General features: G+C 37.9%; 1 protein-coding gene across 3 annotated transcripts in view; it reads right to left on the bottom strand.

The window, feature by feature from the left end:
• Positions 1–18,699, bottom strand: part of CDIN1 (CDAN1 interacting nuclease 1) — a 206,556-nt gene extending 187,857 nt beyond the window's left edge. The window contains exon 1 of one of the 3 annotated variants that reach the window (XM_026480060.4): positions 17,998–18,699. In XM_026480060.4, the coding sequence (XP_026335845.1) occupies positions 17,998–18,098 (101 nt within the window). In that variant the 5' untranslated portion in view covers positions 18,099–18,699. The remainder of the gene's footprint in view (positions 1–17,997) is intronic. The other 2 variants (XM_048218745.2, XM_057306196.1) reach the window with 2 other exon arrangements.
• Between the last annotated feature and the right edge of the window lie 1,593 nt (positions 18,700–20,292).

Here is a 20,292-nt window from a genome sequence, read left to right as displayed (position 1 = left end):
GAGAGGGGAGAAGCAATTAGACATTGGCATTCAAGACTCTTATTTATCAATTCTCCTTTAAAATGTTTCATCTGGAGACAGGTCTCCCAGATAAGGAAGATGAGATGAAAAGGAAGGTATAAAGATCAGAGATGGGAGATGAGAGCCTGAAGTAGAAAAGGCCAATACGGATCTTCAAGAAAATCACAAATGTCTGTTGGCCTGATCATTTTTGAGAGAACCATTAAAAATTTTACCAGATCAAATGCCTTGGGAAAGACTACTAAGCAAAAAACAAAAACAAAAACAAAAACCTGTTTCAATGTCCAATGACCTGTTTGGTTTAAAATGCAGTAAAAATGAGATGAAGACAAAAGAAAGATTTTTCTCAGGAACTAAGTTTTGTTTTCCTTTACGAGCAATAATTGTCCCAAGATATCTACAAAATAATCATCTTCCCACAAGGATTACTCTCAGGTACCCAAAGAGCCTCCATCTGTTTCAAGGTGTAGACACTGCAGTCCAGAAGCAAGGCTTAAGCTTCCCCAAAACTTTGCCTTACCATCATGTGACAGGCGAGCTGACAGTCAATGAGACACTTCATGTGAAGTAGAAAACCATGAAGCCATATTATATTGTATTACAAGTCAGGCAGCAGAGTGACTTTAGATGAATAACAGGTTACTGTAAAAATACCGAAGGGTCTATCATACTGCACCCTCAGAAAGGAAAGATAAAGACTATGAAGTCAAATAGAGTTCAATATAAAAACAGTAAAACTCCAATCATCTCCCAAAAGAAAACAACGAATAATAGGAAAAGAATCTTGCTCAGTTTAATGCGTGGTGATACTGGCACCTAAAAAATCATTGGTAAAGAACAATTTAACCCTTGCAGCTTTATGTCAGAGCAAAACCACTTCATCCATATTGAAGGGTTTACATTAAGATGAGCTGTACCATTAATAGATAGCTTTTAGAATTGTCAGGCGGCGGGCGGGGGCGGGGGAGAGGCATGCATCAAAAAAAATTCAGCAAGAGTTAATTGAGCACATTGAAGAAAAGAACAACGGGCTTGAGTGTTGCAAATTCTTGCTGGGACCCCTATCATCACCATCACTCTGGCATTTTATTTCTAGACAAGAAATATATTTTACCTTTCTGAGATTATTTTCTGGTTACAAGCCAACCATTATGAACCTTTCAGTGAATCACTGAATAGGGCACTTAAAGGGATAAACAATTATAAAAATAACTCTGTCACAAGTGCATACATTTTATTTTATTTAGTGATGTAATAAGCTTAGGGGCATATATCAGGTCCAAAATGGTCTTGGTCATTAATTTAAGCAATAAATCATAGGTCTTGCCAACAATGACGGCAAACAGATGCTAACAAGGAAATGTATTATTTAATATTGCCATGTGTTATAAAAATGTAAGTGTGTTTAAGACATGTCTTAAATTTTTATAATAATATGCATTTAATACATTACTGTTTTGACACATGCAGGAATCAGATTTATAGGTCCCATTCCGTAGCTTCTTCTTCTGTGAACATGAGAGCATATTCTGTATTTTTTTTTTTAAACAAGAGGGGAAAGCCTTAAAGTGCATGCTTGCAACAATATCTAATTGGTTGTCTTGCTGTTTTGTAGTAAATAATGTCAACACTGAAACTCATTAAAAAGAATGAATCTACACACTTTGCCGGAATATAAAAATAGAACACTTTAAAATTACAATTTTTAAAGAAACACTATAGTCCAAGAAGTATAAGAGCACTCTTTAATCAAGTTGGCAACTACTTTTTCTCTCATTCATTTTGAGCGGTTCTGCATGACACCAGACAAAAATATACTAACCTGATTAATGAGTAAAGTTCATTAGAAAAATGTGGAAGTAACTAGGTAAGAAAAATCCTAATTTATATCTATAGCTTCATGCAAAAATCCTAAGAATCAAACAGTATCTCAAAACACAAACTAATTTGAAATTGAGTCTCTCTATACAAATTATGCCAAACTGTAATATTCCCCCTCTAATATTTCCTATCTGATCAGAAGGCTGACATCTCTTGCCAGTAGGTTCAAGCCTCCTAGGAAAAGGGCTTGTGAGAGAAGAGGGAATTAGGTCTTAAGAAACTAATTAAAAGCCACTTAAAAAAAAATGAGATTTTTTACATCAACAAGATACCAACTCCGCTAAAAGCATTTTTTATTTGCACATTATTTTGTCTGAGCGTCCTTTTCCATCAATTCTCCCAGCTGCCGGCATGGTCTTCCCCCTTTCTCATGTAGGCAAGAGTCCATGCTTTAGAACACTTGAGGAAGCAGTGCTTGGAGTATGGAAACTAAATTTTCTTCATTAAATCTACTGAAGCAGATATTAAAAATGCATTTAATATACTGGCGATGGTCGGTGGGCACCGCTGACTGTGACAGGCCGGTTACTGATGATGTGCCGTCAGATGGCCTTCTCAGCAGGCGCCTGGGTCTCAGGCTGCTGAAGGCCAGCAATATCTTCCCCTGTGTGTAAGCTCTATTCATCTCCCAAGTATTTACTAAATCACAGACCTCTGCACACATAGCCCACGTTTCAGCGTATGCTAACAAATGATGGATGGCCTCGTCAATTCATTATGTCCTGAAAGCATGGTTTCCTGCCATTCCAATCATCAAACCTCAGTGCTTCAGAGCTGATCAGTCCTGGGGAATATATTTTGCAGGCTCGATTAAAAGAGTAGAACTTCTTTCCATTAGAGGCTCTGACACTCTCCCCCAACTGTTTGTTGCGTCTAACAATTATTTGGGCAGAATATTCACTAAGTGCTCAGACAATGTAACACTGACAGGATTTTTTTTTTTCCTGACATTTGCTAAGGTGTAATTTATCTATGACAAAACAGTTGAGATATTTAATAGTGAAATTTGTGTTTTAAAAAAATTTTCCTTTTATGTACAGCAGGAAAAACCTTAAAAATATTTTATATCACGTAATATTCTAATGTAAATGCATTAGTGGATGCATTTCAAAGGAACTTTCAAGGGAATAACCAGTCTCTAAATCATCTAAACCTTTTAAGACAATAATTCATGAGAGGTCTCTTAATTATAATCTAGATAAAGGTACAAACTACTTAAAAATTCTTCTGACAGTTCCAAAGTTAGATAACAAGAGTTCAACTTGTCAAAGAAATAAACCTCTTAAAAGAAGATATATTTTCATTTCCAAGGTTATATATGTCAGCTGTCTTTTCTTTAAGCCATAAGAACATTTTTATTTTTAGCTATGGCTTATCTGTGGAACAGAAAATAATAGCACACTCATACCTTTCACTCAGAAACAGTAAACTTTATAAATAAACAGACAAACTTACCACAACTAAACAGATAGCTGAGATTTGAGGAAACGGGGTAGTGTTAAAGAGCTAAACAACTTGCTATAAATAAGCTCCTGAAAATGCTAAAAATTAAAAAAAAAAGTGCCAGACGCCCATTTAGCCAATAGCTAGGTAGGCTCTGAAGTACCCACAATCAGCATAAGCTCTGCCATTCACCTCAACCTTGACCTCAAGATTAAGCTCACTTTTATTGCGCACAAAGGTCACCTGTATTAGGTCAAAATTCAAAGTCCCTTGTCAGAAAAGGTTGATATATTCCAACCTTTCCTTCTCTATGCATCAAATTTTTCATGGTAAAGTCATATTCAGCAGACAGTATATTCAGCAATTTATTGTGCCATTGTAATACAGTGCAGAATACAATTGTCCAAAAAGCTATAACATGAATAAAATATTTTTCATGACAATGTGCCAAATCTAGACTCCTTACACACCCTTAACAGATGAAATAAAACTAACCAAGTCTCGTTTTCACACTTCAGAAGAGTTATAAAGCATGGTCCTCAAACTACAATCCCTAGTACAATTATGACGTTCCCATTACCTTTGGCTACAGGCACTATTTTTCAGAGTATCATTCAAATTTTTAAGTATTATTTTATTATTATTATTACTATTATTATTATTATTTTTAAACACAATGATTTCTAACCAGTTTTAATACCTTTATTCCAATCTGGTCTAAGTAGCTTAAGTGAAGTACGAAGTAGTTCTAAACCTAAAAGCCTATTCTCAACCTAGAGCCTAGAAGATATGCTCTACAATGAACAGAATAGAAAAGGAAGGGGAAGAATTGCTATCTTGCCCAATTCATTATTATTGCAATGATATGATCAGCAGAACTGCACAAATAAGATAAATTAAGCAAATTCTTTGCAGGCAGCATTTTAGAATACACTGCAATTAATAATAACCAAAGCCTTAAGGGGCAACATATCTATTTTCTTTAAAAAGTTTATGCACTTTCTTTGTATTTACCATAAGGTCTTTTCATAATCAGTATTAGTAGCATCAATAGATTTTAAGATTGTTTAAAAAGCACTCATTCTTCAAATTTATTAATATGTATATTGAACACTAAAACCAGTGTTCACACTCATGTTATGATCTGGAGTATCCCACAAAATCTCCATGTCCTGGAAGACTTACGGCTGAACTCACATGATTACTGGACTCCAGCTCCTTCCTGGTGGCAGAACCCTGACTCCAAAATGGGTGTTCATCCTAATATCTTTCATAAATTCATAACCACCTTGCTATCAAGGTGGGGCAGAAATGTAAAAGAGATTCCAGAATATAGGAGTTTATATTTGAGGAGTAATTAGACAAGAAAATACTTAAAAATTTTCAGGTTTTAACATTCCCACTTACTCTGGGGTGGGGGAGAGGAGAATCAACCTAAACCTACATATCCTCATCTGTCATCCCAAAAAAATATCCCATCTTGGTTGCCACTATCACCTAAGGACTTTACTGATATTGACTAAAAGTAGGTTTCTTATTATCCTGGGAGTAAATGAAAAACACTTTGGAAACCTAGAAAATAAAGGGTCTGGTTTTAGGTAAAATTTTTTCAGTTCTGACATCCTCAGCCCAATTATTATGAGCATAAATACCATTGCAATGAGCATCCTTAAATCAATAACGGTAACAATAACAGAAACAGCAAGTATTTATTCAGCATAGTATTAGCAACTATGCTACTCATTTTATATGTACTACCTCGTTTCAAGTTCATAACAATCCCATTTTATAAGTAAGGCATCAAGACATGAAGAAAGTTACCAAGGTCACCCAGCAAGTAAGTCATGAAGCCAGAATTCATAGGTCTATTTCCAGAACCAAGCGTTTTAAGCCAATTTATAAAATTGCCTTTACAACAAAAAACTGAACCGCCTCCTGGAGTTCCCAATAATGGGTTTTGCTCCTATCGATTTATAAAATAATTAACCATAAGCAGAGAGAGCTAATAGAGCACCCAAGGTCAAGCAGAGGCTATGACAACTCTACCAAACTCAATATCACCTGCCCAGCCCACTCATGGGCGCCTATCCCCACAAAGAATTTCTCTTGTTATTCTAAAATTTACATATTCGTGCCTAATGTTGTTAATTTTATTATCCATTTGTTTTAGCTGTACACTGTCATATTACTTTATTACTAACACTTTAAATGTAGAAAAGAAACACATTTGAACATGTGATAATTGAGTCTTTATAAAATTGTACTAAATCAAATTATAATCAACTGGGTATCTTCCCATTTGTTTTTCATTATAATTATAGAGACGCTTTATTTTCTTTGTATACTGGAGTAACTGCCAACTGAAGATGTAACAGCTAAGCTTGAAGTTTCTCAAAAAAATAATTTCTGACATGATAAACCCTCAGGTATACCATTGGAACATTTCCAAATTCCTAGACAGAGTAAAGAATCACTGTAATATCCCTAAAGTTAGCTAATTAATCTATTTTGAAAGGAATCAATTTTCCTTGAATGAGACATACATATATGGCTTTTTTTCTTTTTTAACCAAGCAGCATTTTCGTCAGGTCAGGTCAATCAAATGTCCATTATGATATGTATCATAATACCAACGATATTATGTACTGCTCAGGCTCAAAACTGGCATTCTAGTTCCCACATTAACTATTGTGGGAAAAAAATACATGTATCCTCTCTTTGGACAAAAAAAAGGGGGGGATAGCCCAACAAAAATATTATAAGAATAAATGAAATACAGACATAAGCATTTTGAGTCCTTTTAGGAAAAAAGCTATAAACAGACCAGAATAAACTGGACTGAGAAAATTCTGGAAACGTGAAAGTCTCCAATTGGTGATGGTATGCAGTAGTGTGGGGGGGCTTAAGAAATGCCTTTGCTGTCAGTGGGGAGAGCGCAGGTTTGTCGCAAGTTAGCCGATCTCTGTGGTGTAAACACTCCCACCTTGACTGATTTTCAGCTACTGGATGTGAGGTCACAGTTTATGTAGAGTCAGGAAAAGATACTTATCATCAGCTCTCACAAGCCAGAAAGAGCCAGCTCCAGCACCCACTGGCTGTGGGCCAAATTCAGCCCACAGACTTGTCCTGTTTGGCCAGGAAACCATTGGCCCACAGTGTCTTTAAAAACGCCAACAAATTGACAACATTTAAAACTCAGAATATTTTTTCTAAAAAGTGAGATATAGAGAGCTGCTCTCCAGAGATTAAAAGACCCTACGGCATGGGGCCCACATTCCTGCATGGTGACAGATGGCTGGCATAAGGTGGCAGCTGCCTCGTTAGTCCCCACGAACCACCGTCCTTTCCCTTTGCCACAATGCCACCCAGACCAGCTTCATTCATTCACTCCTTGTTGGTACCTGCCTTGCCCCTCAAGAGACAGGAATCTGAGATCTCCAGCTAAAGAGCGTAAAGGGAGACTTTTACCTCCAGCTGTGTGACTTTGTTCAAATCTCTGGGTGGCACACCTCCCTCGGTTTCTGCATCAACAACATTAACTGATTTGACTAGATGATCGCTCATTCTAGAAGTCACTGAATCTAAAATATGCAGGTTCCTCTGGAGAAACTTTTGTGATTTGCTCCAAAAGAGTCTTCAACATGTCTACCACAGTGCAAATAAAAATTCAAATGTTATAAACTGGAGGTTAAATGTATTTTATTTTTATATGTGCATTTTAGTTGGCCTTAGGAAATAAAAATCCAGATAATGTTGACTTCTCCAGTTAAGAAATGATGTTTGTGAGCTATTTGTTACATCTAGACTGTAAGGGTCTGTGAGGTTTTTTAATGCTATACAACGAAGAGAGTCTCTCGCAGCCCCAGTCCATTTACTATCTTAGCTAAATGGGGCTTGAAGTGCAAGTTAATTTCAAATTTTATTAGCTTTCCCTACCAATATTATCAGCAAAAACAAATAGCAGTGTAATATACCTTGAGCAAAAGATGATATCAGCTTGGAAGAGTTATAGACAGAAACAAAAAATAGAAAAAAATAATAATTTGCCAGTCTAATTTCAGAAGTGATTGTAGGAAGATGCATTTAAATGATGCTTTACTCTCCCATGTCCCATCTACCAAGAAGGCTACCCTACAAAGAGCCTTATTCCCCTACTAGTCTTAAACACCATCTTATAAGTTAGAGAATCTCAGGAGTCTACGGTGTGGCAGGGGCACGAGTGACAAACCACAAACAGATTTCACTCTGTGTTTCTATTCATTCTGGCACTGGAGTTGGGTACCCACAGGATTCCTGGATTAAACATCCCCAGCTCTATCTGAGAGTAATCACGAATATTCAAGACAAACATAATTCATGAGTTTGTGGAGTATAAATCTGAATCTTTCATACCACCTGCCTGATTTGGGGAAGACCATGTCAGTTAGCTACTAAGTGAGCTTAGCCAAATACCTGCATCACAAAGCTTTAGACCTTTGCCATCCTCTCTAGTGCTAGCTGCGTGTTTGGGGATTCCAACAGTCATGAAGTGATAACCCTTGTAAATATCAAGGGCATGCTATGCCTCCTATTTCCTAAAACAGGATAAATACAAGATTAGAGTTTGTATTTCATCCTTTCTTGAGCCTGGAGCAAAGGACAAGTCTTAAGAATAATAAAAATAAATATATGAGAAATAGATGAGTTATGCTGGGGGGAGGGAAGGGTGAAAATGTACCATGTATTTTAAGTCTTAGTCTTGTATATGACTACTGCCCCCAGGACAACCTCAGAAAAAGCCCAAGCTTCATACAGAATCAGTCCAATTAGCAGGGGCCAGCACCTGGTCACGGAAAGACCCAGTACTTACTTATTTGACTGAATAACAGTATCAAAAAACATGACTCCACTTACTTTTTCCTTTGCTTGTACTGTTTTCTCCGATTCAAAATATTTATTCCCGTGGTCTTGAAGTTATTTCTCTAAGTTTAAAAATTTTCAAACATTTTAGCAGCTGAATATCAATATTGAAAACACATAAAGGAAATAAGTCTTAAGATATTTTAACATTTTACTTTGGATAGAAAATTGCAGACCTCTCCATTATCTCAATGATACTTCAGGTGTTTATCAGGTCATGATTTGAACACCACACTTAGGTTAAAAAACAAACAAAAAAACTTTACACACTGTCCTGAAACCAGAAGGAAGAGAAAAGATCAGCCCTCAGGCAACAGAAAGCGCTTGAAAAAGTTGACAATGTCCATCTTGTCACTGTTCTCTGGCAAGAAGGAAGCTTTGAGTTATGAAGAACTATTAACTCTTACATATGTTATCAAGATGCCTAAAAGGTAGGGATGGAAAGAAAGAGGAAAGAAAAGTAGAGACAGGTATGTAGTTCTCCAAAGTGGCCAAGAAAGGGTTGAACCTTTGACCAGCTATGTACTGCCTTTAATACATGAGGCACAGACTGCTCCATGCTGTTCTCGAAGCCCATAGAGCGATCAAACCATCCCAGAGCTGGCTGTCTGCTCTGTTCCCCTAAGAAATGGAAAGTCATCATTCAGTTAGAAGCTGCACCCCAACACCTCTACTGTGTTCACTGTGTACCAGCTCATGGTAGAAGCAATCTGACAGCAAAAGAGAGAAAGACACCTTGAATTAAATATTTGAAAACATTTGCTTTCAGGAAAAAGCCAACTAAAAATAAAGGAAAATTTATTCTTTACCCATCTCCCATAGGATTTTCACACTGGTATATCACTTTTATATGTTAGGGTCACTTTTCCTACTTACTCTGGAAAAGTACTTGTATATTGATTGTTTTGTTTTTAAGGAAAATTCAACCAATATGGCAAAACTGCACAAAAGGTGTAAAAAAAACATACTGGTAAATTCAGTCAACATTTGCCGAAAGTCAAATAACGGGATAATGTTATCCTAAACATCTATTGAACGTTTTCCTCCTGGAGAGATACATAATTCCTCTTTATTGTGTCTGTAAACATTCTGATATGAGTTCTTACTTAGTAGACTAAAGTTTGATGCCTGAATATACTTTAAAATGAAGTCAATAATCTAATAACATGAAAATTTCCTCCCTCAAATAAGAAATAGAGTCAGCATGTGGGTTCTTCTCAAGATAACATTATCTGAGGTTTTCTCCAAATACTCCTTCGTAGAAATTCAAGCTCGTCTCACGTTTGCAACTATGCAAATCCAAAAAGGGCACAGACACCTGATCAAAGTGCAAGGTGCCATATCCTTAATAAAATAACCTTTCAGAAGAGTCTTTCAAGCTAGGCTACGATTCAACAACAAAATAAAAACCTGATACCTTATGAAATAAAAAAATCATATTTTAAAAGATGACTAAAGGAAATAACGTGAAATAATCATATTCTTTTCTGAGGCCACTTTTTAGGCCAATTTCTTTTCCAATTTGCCCTAAAGATCAATACAGAAATACTCCTAGATATATTTCCTAAGTATATGAGTACTGTTTTTGAAGGTCATGTAAATTAGTTATATTTCCTTAGCAAAACCACCAAACGAATTTCTAGCTTGATTAAAGGCTGACTTTCCCTCCCTTTATAAGCTTCTCTCACTCATTATTCTGGAACTCAGGTGCACCACAACTTTATCAAAAGAACAGAAAACTGGCCAAAAATTGAGTAGAAACTATCGTTCAACTGAGAGAACAAGGCGAATAGGAATAATCTTCCAATTTAAGTAAATTACTATTAATTATAGACTGCAATGTGCTACTGTAATTCTTAAAAATCAGTACATATGAGTTCAAAAGTTCGTTTTTTTTTTTTTAATGACTGTATATATTACTATGAAAGATTCAAGACAAGTTTCTGATATCTGGGCCATATTCACCTAATGATTAAATCCATGTGTTCAGAGCCATATAATCAACTGATCAGTATCAAAGCATAATTTTGTTATATGTTTCAGAAGGTTAGTACTCAGACATTTCTTCTACTGTAGGCCATCTACTAAATTCTAATAATAACAGTAGTCATATTTACCATCCATTAAATACTTATCAGAACGTCTACACTATGCTACCTGTTGTACATGCCTTATTTTACTTAATCCTCACCCAGACTTAAGGAACTGAACGGCAAGAGGCAACACAGAGTTAAGAGTCTGCAGCCACACTCTGCCTGGGTTTGAATCCTGCTTCTTCTACTTCTTAGCCTTGGAGCTCTGTCCCTCCCCCCCTTTTTTTTTTAACAGATGAGGCGACTGTGACTCAGATAAAAGTGGCAACGCCAAGTCATTCCCCCAAAACAAATGGTTATAGGAATTAAAAAAACAACTGAATACAAGACTCCCCATGGGACAAGAGAACAGCTTAAAATGCATCACTGGAGGTGGGGGTAACATTATTCAAAAAAGGATAACTGTAGTCAACGGCAGCACCAAATTAAACTAAGCCACTCTGAACAAATGTAAAACTTAAATAAAAGTGTGCTTATCCCAAGCAAGTCTCTTAGCTACTCCACTCCTAACCAGACTGGACCCTAGGTCCACCATCAAGTACCACTAAGTTCTATCCCGACAAATACACAATAGAGCCAGCCCTGACTCCAGTTCTCAGATAAAAGTAGGCGCAGATCTCAAGAAAATGAACCAACTCCATTGGTTTATATACAGGGAGCCCAGACAAACACATTTTTACCTACTCCTTGTGAGATTTCTCTAGGAACAGCCTCATATGAGTAAATGGTTGCCTAGACAATGATGCAAGAGCATCCAAGATCCAGTAGATGTTGTGGGCTAAGACAAAAAACCATACTTAAGAATGGGGAGGGCACTCGTAGACACAGCGGAGCCAGGATCCCTAAGGGAAAAGATATAGCAGTAAGGTATAGACACTTATTTGCTTAGAGATGTACAGTATCAAGAGTTTGACTTCTGACTCGTTAGTACAGGCATAAATAGCAACCAAACAACTAATGCATGACAAGGGAACTCAGGGAAAAATTAAATTTGTGCCAAAGGGCTTAGTTTACCAGCAAAGGAATTTCCAACCAAGGCCTATCTCCTCAACGAAACCCACCTGACTATACATACATGTACTAAATGTTCCACAAATCCCTTATGGATTCTGTGATTTTAATAATTTATAGCTACTAGATGTGTCTTAAATTCTTTCCTCAGACTACAAGTTATTAAAAAAAAATTTTTTTTAAGATTTTATTTATTTGACAGAGAGAGAGGGTACAAGCAGGGGAAGAAGCAGGGAGAGGGAGAAGCAGGCTCCCACTGAGCAGAGAGTCTGCCGCGGGGCTCGAGCCCGGCACCCTGAGATCATGACCTGAGCCAAAGGGAGATGCTGAACCAACTGAGCCACCCAGGGGCCCCAAGTTATTCAAAATTAATTACTACAATGTCCTATCTGTTTTCTAAAAAATACTCGAATAGTGCCACACACATAGTGAGCACGCAGCGAATTATTACAGACCAAATGCCATAAGAGGTGAATAAATTGCAAGTACCAGTGAAGATCACGAGCTGACCGTGGGATGGATTGTTTCACATGAAATGGTGGTAGTAGATGATATTAGTTGAAAGAGTATTCCAGTGAGAGAAATAGAAAATCACCATTAGGCAAATACCGTTAATAACAATTTCAAGCAAGCACCACTGATGGATGCTTATATCAACAGAAAAGTGTGATATGAGAAAAAGGATATTTGCATAGACTCAAAGCATATCCCCACAAGGTAATTATTGGAAAGGGAATAGTAGCAATTTTATAATGGAGAAACTTGGCAGACATGACACCTTAACCAAGTGAATAAGGTTAACCTTACCAGCAATAAGACACATAAAGTCATGCACCCCCTGATATGATGTACTGAGATGGGTACAACAGCACTTCTGGGGTATTTTTGTCAAAGAAGTTTACCCTCAATCTAATCACGAGAAAACATCAAGTACAAACTTAGGGGCATTCTACAAAATAATTGGCCAGTACTCTTCAAAACTGTCAAGATCAGAAAAGACAAAAAATAATGGTAAGGAATAGCCACCGACTAGAGGAGCCTAAGAAGACATGACAACTAAATCTAATATGTGATCCTGGAACAGAAAAGGGATGTTAGTGAAAAAACCAGCAAAAGTTCAAAACAGGACTATAGAGTAATTAACCGAACTACATTAAAATTAATTTCCTGATTTTTATATTGTACTACGGTTATGTAAGATGTTAATACTAGGGGAACCTGTGTGAAGGGTATATGGGAACTCTCAAAGAATTACACACACACACACACACACACGTATAATCGGGTACATATGTAGTGTTTAGACAGGAAAACAAAATGTAAAATATAACCTGATTGGGCTGGGGGCTTCTACCTGAATAAGGAGGTCCAGGAAATAAGCTGGAAGATGCAAATCAATGAATGAATACTCAGCAAGTACTTAAACACAGTATGCCCTATATTCTTGGGCCCAAAGGGTCCATTACCTATAAAACTGCAGAACAGAAAAGAATAGAATGAGGGTGAATTTTGAGTTGTACAATATTAGATATCATAAAGCCTTATCCCTTCATTTTAAATTAAAGTATTAAAAAACCAGAGTGGTTAAGGGGACTGCCCAGGCTCAACCCAGTGACTTGTAAAGATATACATTTGCAATTTCATTGAAAACAAAGAAGTCATGGATAAGAGCTAGCAAGTAGAAGCCACAGTGAGTGTATGGGGTGTGGGGTGGGGATTAAGCTACATCTTTACCTTTGAGCATATACTAAAACACATTTCAGCTAGAGAGATTAAATAATTAAGAAGAAAGAATTCCATAAAGAATCTACAAGAAAATTTAGGTGAAGATTTAGTTTTCATGTCTTAGGACAGGATAGGACTTTCTCTGCAAAAAAAGCATTAACTTAAAGTTAAGCATAGAAAAAATTGAACAAGCGGCGCCTGGGTGTCTGCCTTCGGCTCAGGTCACAATCTCAGGGTCCTGGTATGGAGCCCCACACCAGGCTCCCCACTCAGTGGGGAGTCTGCTTCTCCCTCTGCCTCTCCCCCACCCCTGCTCATGCTCTCACTCTCTCTCAAATAAATAAATAAATAAATAAATAAATAAAATCTTTAAAAAGAATTTTAAAAAATAAAAAATAGAACAATATTTAAAAGCAAACAACTGGGAAAATATCTGCAACAGATATGACATGTAAAGGATCAACATCCTTAACATATGCAGATCACTAAACAATAACAAATCAATAAACAATAATAGCAAACACTCCAATGTAAAATTATACAAAGGACAGCAGGCAGGTAATTCAAGAAGAAAGTTAAATGGTCAATAAACGACTGGGGAAATACACAATGCATAATAATAAAAAATGCAAATTAGAAAATGTCATTCTTGATCAATCATATTAAAGATTAAATAATGACACTCTTTAATGCTGGCCAAAGTTGTAGAGACAGATATTTCCATGCCCTCATAGTAACAGGATTAGTATAATCTTTTTCTTTTCTTTTTTTCTTTTTTTTTTTTTTCTTTGAGAGGGAGAGAGGTGAGGGAAAGGAAGGAGAGAAGCAGAGGAAGAGGGAGAGAAACTTAAGCAGACTCCAGGCCTACCTCAGAGCCCAAGGGAGGGCGGGGGCTCCATCTCACAACCCTGAGATCATGACCTGAGCTGAAATCAAAAGAGTCGGACGCTAAGCCGACTGAGCCACCCAGGTGCCTCAGTATAATCTTCTTGATACTAGTTTGTCAATATACACCAAAATCCTTCAAACATACATATCCTTTGATTTGAAATAGCTCATGGTTGTCCAAGTATGGTCAATGGACTCCAATGGACTCCTGGAGTCCCTGAGACCCTCTCAGGGGTCTACAAAGTCAAAACTATTTTTATGGAAATAGTAAGACATGATTTGCCTTTTCCCCTGTGTGAAATTTGCATGGATGGTGCAAAAACAATAGTGGGTAAAACTGCCAGTCCCTACGCAGAACTCAAGGCCAGGCAAACATTTCTAGGAGTCACTGTAAAGTTCACTGTAACACATTTGCAGGACCAAAAAAAAAAAAAAAGGCCAGTTTCATATAAGAATATCTTAAGATTCACTTATTAATTTTATTAAATTTCAACCTTTGAATATGCATCCTTTCAACATTCTATATGACAAAGTAAGAAGCAAATACAAAGCACATCTACTGCATATCCAAGTATGACGGCTGACTCAAGGGAGAACACTTACATGATGGCTGGAGAGCTGAACTAGCCACTTTTTCCATGGGACACCATTTTTACTTGAATGAGCCATAAGCAAAGTATAATTATTTAGATTTGGGTATCTGGAAGACATTTTCTCAAAAATAATGCAAGCCTGTCACTTCAAAGAAAACAATTGATAATATTTGTTGCAATGATAAAATTTGAGCTTTCAAGGGAAAATTCAAATATTGGAAAACTCTGCACCCATCACCATAAGCTTGACAGTTTCAAATCTTACATACTTTTCTGATGAGATCAGTGGGGATATTGACGAACGTGATTTTTTGATACTGTATAATGAAAGGTGACAACATTTGGAAGATTTGCATAACTCACAACAATGCATGGATGATAAAAATCATGCATGGGTGAAAGATCCACTCAAAGTTCAAGACAGGCCAGTGGATTATAATATAACAGAGTGAAAGCTCCATGATACGGTTTCACATTCTATATTGCAATTAACCTTTGAGAAAATACCACTTGTTAGGTTTTATGTAGTAACAAAAATATCCACAATTACCTAAAACCCTATTAAACTAATCTTCTCTTTTCCAACTACATCTGTCTGAAGCTAGAGTTTCTTCATACTCTTTTATCAAAACAACATATTACAACAGGTTGAATACAGAAGCAGATGTCTTCCTTCTATTTAAGACGGCCACTAAAGAGATCTGCGAAAGTGTAGAACAATGCCATTTTCTGACTACTTTTTTGAAATGATGGTGATTAATCATAAAAATATGTTAACACAAAATGTGTTTATTACTGTCATTTTTAAATAAATTAATAAGATTTTTTTTAATTTCCCAATTTTAATTTATATTTTGGTAAATATCAACAGATGTAATCCACATAAACAAAACTTCTTTGGGGTCTCTGAGGATATAAGAGAGTATAAAGAGTATATATATACTTTGAGAATATAAAGAGATCTGGAAACCAAAAAGTTTAAAAACTACTGATACAGTCACTCTCAACATCTGTGAATCTAAAGCAAGAAAATAAACAGAAGACTTGGCATTATATACCAAGTGTTTCAGAAAATTAGAAAAACAAAACTTTTGATGTCCAATAATAAGGAAGTGGATGGTACATATATAATATGGTATCATTTATTTGAAAAAAGTTGTGAAGAATTTTATGAGAAGCGCTCACAATATGTTAAGTAAGAACAGGAAGACCTACAAACTATATTAATACGGACAGTATTACACTGAAAAAAGACTACGAGGAAATAGATAAAATGTTAAAAAGAAATTTTCTGGGCCTTGCAGTTATGAATAATTTTTGTTTTCTTTACTGAGCATGCAAAACTTTTAAAATCAGGAAAATAAAATTTTTAGCAACTTTTAAAAAACATTTCCATACTGGGGCACCTGGGTGGCTCAGTCTGTTAAGCCTCTGACTTTTGATTTCGGCTCCGGTCATGATCTCGGGATGGGGAGATCTCGAGCCCTGAGTGAGGCTCTGCACTGGGCGGGTGTAGTCACCTTGGGATTCTCTCTCTCCCTCTCCCTCTGATCCCCCCACCCCTGCTCGTGCACATGCTCTCTCTCTCACACACAAATAAATAAAATCTTAAAAACAAAAACAAAACCATTTCAGTACTTTGATTTTCTTTAGAAAATCAGTGTATGTGAATGCCACCAAAAAATAATTGTCACTGTTATTATTATTAATATGAACACTAATCAAGGCAGCATAGTGTAGAATTCTGAACTGAAAGTCAAGAAACCTGTATTCTACACTGTTTTACCTTTAAACATCTCTGGGATTTTGACAAGGCACTTAACCTATTTGAACCACCAGAAATTATCTATGAGGTCCTTACCTAACTGACTCTCTAGTAAAATGAACTATCAAATCTAAAGGTCGTTCAAGGCCTTTGCGACAACCACCTATTGTAAAACAGAGCCATAATGAAAACTGTGAAGTCAACTCCAAAAATCACAATTATCAGAATTTCCACTCATGCTGCTAACTGACCCTTAAACCCTTCTTTTGCAGAACAGTAGTACAGACTCTAAATAAAGTTTCCAGTGGGAGAAGAGTTAGTTATTCCCTGAATGGTATTTGAGAAAATTGACAAATATTTGGTCATATCATAAATAAGGGGGGGGGAAAGTGCAGAAGAGAATAGGCAAGAGAGCGTGGTGCCCCAAACGAAGGGAATCTTTCATTAGTGTACTTCATAAGTCCTGCATAAGCATATGGGGAGGTTGCCTCTTATGGAGATGAGGAGGTGAAAAGGGGAAAAAAAAAAAAAAAAGAAAGAGATAAAGAGAAGAAGGTGGGGAAGAAGAGGAGAGGAAAAGGGAGAGGAAAAGAGAAGCAAAAATACAGTAGTAATATGAGAACATAACAAGAGCAGAAGATCTAAATGTATGCCCCATCTTCAAACTGCCCAGAAAAATCTACCTATTCTCTCAGCTAACCAGCCTTCCCCCATTTCATTGTTCATTAGCAGAGTCACCAAGAGTTAATGAAAGAAAATTAAATTCCAATTTGTCAATTTTGTTCCTTATTAGCAAGTCTGATAAAAATCTTAAAAACTATAAAAGAAAAAATATTGTCTTTAATTATATCTGGATAATATTAAAAACATTTTATAGATGAGGAAAACTGACTCCTTCAAAAAAAATTGAGGTCATAAAAGACCTTTACTCTTCAATTTGTACTTTATTAATACCAATTATCCAAAAATCTCTTTCTTCAAGAAAACACTTCTTTGGTGTTATCTGTGTAAGGGTGGGAAGTATGAAATACACCTGGAATGCATATATATATATATATATATATATATATATATATATATATATATATATATATATATATATATATAGTTGTTAAAATGGCCAATCTTGACCCAGGAGTGGAATTCCTAGGGCACCAGTCTCGCTGACTGGACTGAGAACACTTGAGATCACTTCATCGCTTTAGAGGGTCAAAGCTGAACAGTAGGAGGCCCCTTTAGGCCTGTGTCTCCTGTTTGTTTCCAGGGGCCAACTGAAAAGGGTCTTCCATTTCCTCCTTCTGAATCTAGAATTCTATTTCCACTTTGAGAGGGCCTTGCCACCTATCATTCATTCCTAGTATCTGTCAATTAACCAGGCATTTATGAAGCGCCTACTATGTGCAGCCATCACCTAGAACACACCAAGTTTTCAATACACGTGTGTGAACTTGAATTTAATTTCAAGGCCTTGGGAGGCTGCCAGGGATTCTTCCATTTCAGAGTCTCCTGTGGAAGACAGGTGAAAGAAGAAACCTTTTCACATCCTGGATCTCCCAACACCAGACACTCTTGTTCCTCCCCGCTCATGTGTGACACGTGGCTCCTAAGCGCCGGCTGGGATGCCCAGGCACAGCTGCTGCGGGCAAGGGGCTGTGCGAGTGGAGAGACGGACACTTACCTGGGGAACCTCTGCTTCAGCTTCCTCAGGCTCTGCCTGGTGGGCGGCACAGACACTAGGCACTGGGCTATCTCGTCGTACTGGGCTTTGGTCAGTATCATGTTGGGCCAGGGACTGGAAAGTGGCGGGGACAAGGAAAACACACCCTGGGCTCCAGCAGCCTTGGTGCCGGGAGACGACGGGTGGGCACACAGCGGCACGGCGCTGGGTCCTAGTCTTTTTTGGCTTGTTCCTATACCCCCTTCACCACTAGCTGCACAGCTTAGGCTTCAACCGGCAGCTCGGCGGCGGGGGGCGGGCTGTGGACCCAATTGCCCTACCTTGGCTTTCTGAGCAACCGCAGTGGGCCCGACCGAAGGCAACCGGCCGCCATGATAGTTAAGGGCAAAACAACCAGGAAGTAGCTGCCGTCAGCAGAGGTGGCGCCTAAATCTCGGCGGGCTGGTGTTTAGGCTGCGTCCACCTGGGATCAACCTGGTTTGTTCGCGGAATTCACACTCTCCCAGCTACCAGAAGTTAGGAAGTCCTAGCGCACAAACCGGGCGGCAGAACACAAAGGTGCCCCACGATCCTTAAGCTAGAGCCCCGGGAAGCGACTGGTTGGGCGCGCGGTTTGAATACGCTTCCAAACGCGCCGTTTTAGCGCCGCTCCAATCGGAGGCCAACAAAGGAAGTCCTCTTCAAAGTTTCTCCGTCCTCTGCGAGCAGGATCCTGGCAGTTAATCCGCACTGGGACAGCTGTGGACATATAGCTTGGCTTGTGTTGAGAAGTCCGACAACTTCTGCGGCTCTCGTGGAAGGCACTTTTGGTTATGTTGGGAAACAGAGTAGAAAACAAATCCGACATCATCAAACAGCCCACAGTAAAGCATATCACTCTCACTTCCCAGAGTTAGGCGCTTATTGACTGAAATCAATTCGTACTCCTTTTGTATCTTGACCTCTCCGAAAATAGTAGGCGCTCAAGAAATGCTTGGAGAAATGAGTTGCTGAATGCATTCCTGTTTTCTTGAGGTGTTGTAATAGATCTCAGCCCTCCTGAGGCAATTTCTTAGGACATTAGCCCTTTAATTCCTTTTTAAAAATCTGGTTCTGGTTCGGGTTGCGTGGGTGGCTCAGTGGGTTAAACATCTGCCTTCAGCTCAGGTCATGATCGGGGTCCTGGGATGGAACCACACGTTGGCTCCCTGCTCAGGGGGGAGACTGCTCTCTCTCCTCTTGCCTCTGCCCCCCACTGGTGTGCGTGGGCGCGCTCTCTCTCTCTCTCATAAATAAACTCTTTTTTTAAAAAATCCGGTCTTTAGAAGGCCATGTGTTGTGTTTCTTATCAAATTTTAACATTTTAGGCGAAGAAAAGGTGTTTCCATTTTAAAGTGGTCTTTTTTTTTTAATCTGGAATAAGGCCTGGGTTGGAAATTTAGCTTAGATATGCTTTCTTGAATAAATGTCTTAATCCATCTAAGCTTTAGTTCCTTTGTCTGTAAAATTGATTTTTAATTCATGGCCTAAGAGCGTGTTACTTTTTGGTGTAGTAATTAAGCATTAAGAGTTGGCAAGACCACAGTTAGCGTTAAATTAGTACAGGGAACGGATAAATTCCTTAGCCTAGTGTCCGGCAGATAGTCTGTGTAGGATAAATAGCCTTTGTAAGACCACTTGACAATGATAGGTCACATGGACTTGGCTGTTGACCAGGTATTGTTTGTTCTCCACACATTGAGTGACTCACTTAGTCTTCATAATTTCCTATGAAGCAGGTACTATCGCCATTATCATCCTCCCTTTTGTGCAAGGTGAATAAACTGAGGCACGGAAAGTTTAGGTAACTTTCCCAGGGGTCATGAGAACAAGTAAGCAAGAGGAGTAGAGTTTAAACTCTCAAAATTTGGTTCCAGGGTCTGTGGTCTTGCCAACTCTTAATGCTTAATTACTACACCAAAAAGTAACACTCTCTTAGGCCAAAGGTTAAGGAATTTGTTTTTTTTTTTTTTGAAGGGAACAATCTACATTTCAAAAACCCTTTTTGTCCACGTTTTTTAAAAAAGCTTCACCTCTTTATTTGCCCTGGCGTCTCAAAATCCAGTATCAACAGCGAATCCTGAATTCAGCAACCATAGTTTCTGTTTTGTTTTTGTTTTTAATATTTACATCAGAATGTTTTTTTCCCCATATGCTTTGCATCTAGGCCTGGTTGTGTGACATTAGTACATAACTATTTATTTATGGCAGCGCGGCCTGGAGTTGCCACCTGGCTAGTTTGTTGCTGACCCTGCCATGACTTTTACATGAAAGCTA

Source organism: Ursus arctos, unplaced genomic scaffold (assembly GCF_023065955.2).
Source record: "Ursus arctos isolate Adak ecotype North America unplaced genomic scaffold, UrsArc2.0 scaffold_36, whole genome shotgun sequence".
NCBI classification, from domain to species: Eukaryota; Metazoa; Chordata; class Mammalia; order Carnivora; family Ursidae; genus Ursus; species Ursus arctos.
Note: the sequence above shows the minus strand (reverse complement) of the source record. Positions and strands in the feature narration are given on the sequence as shown.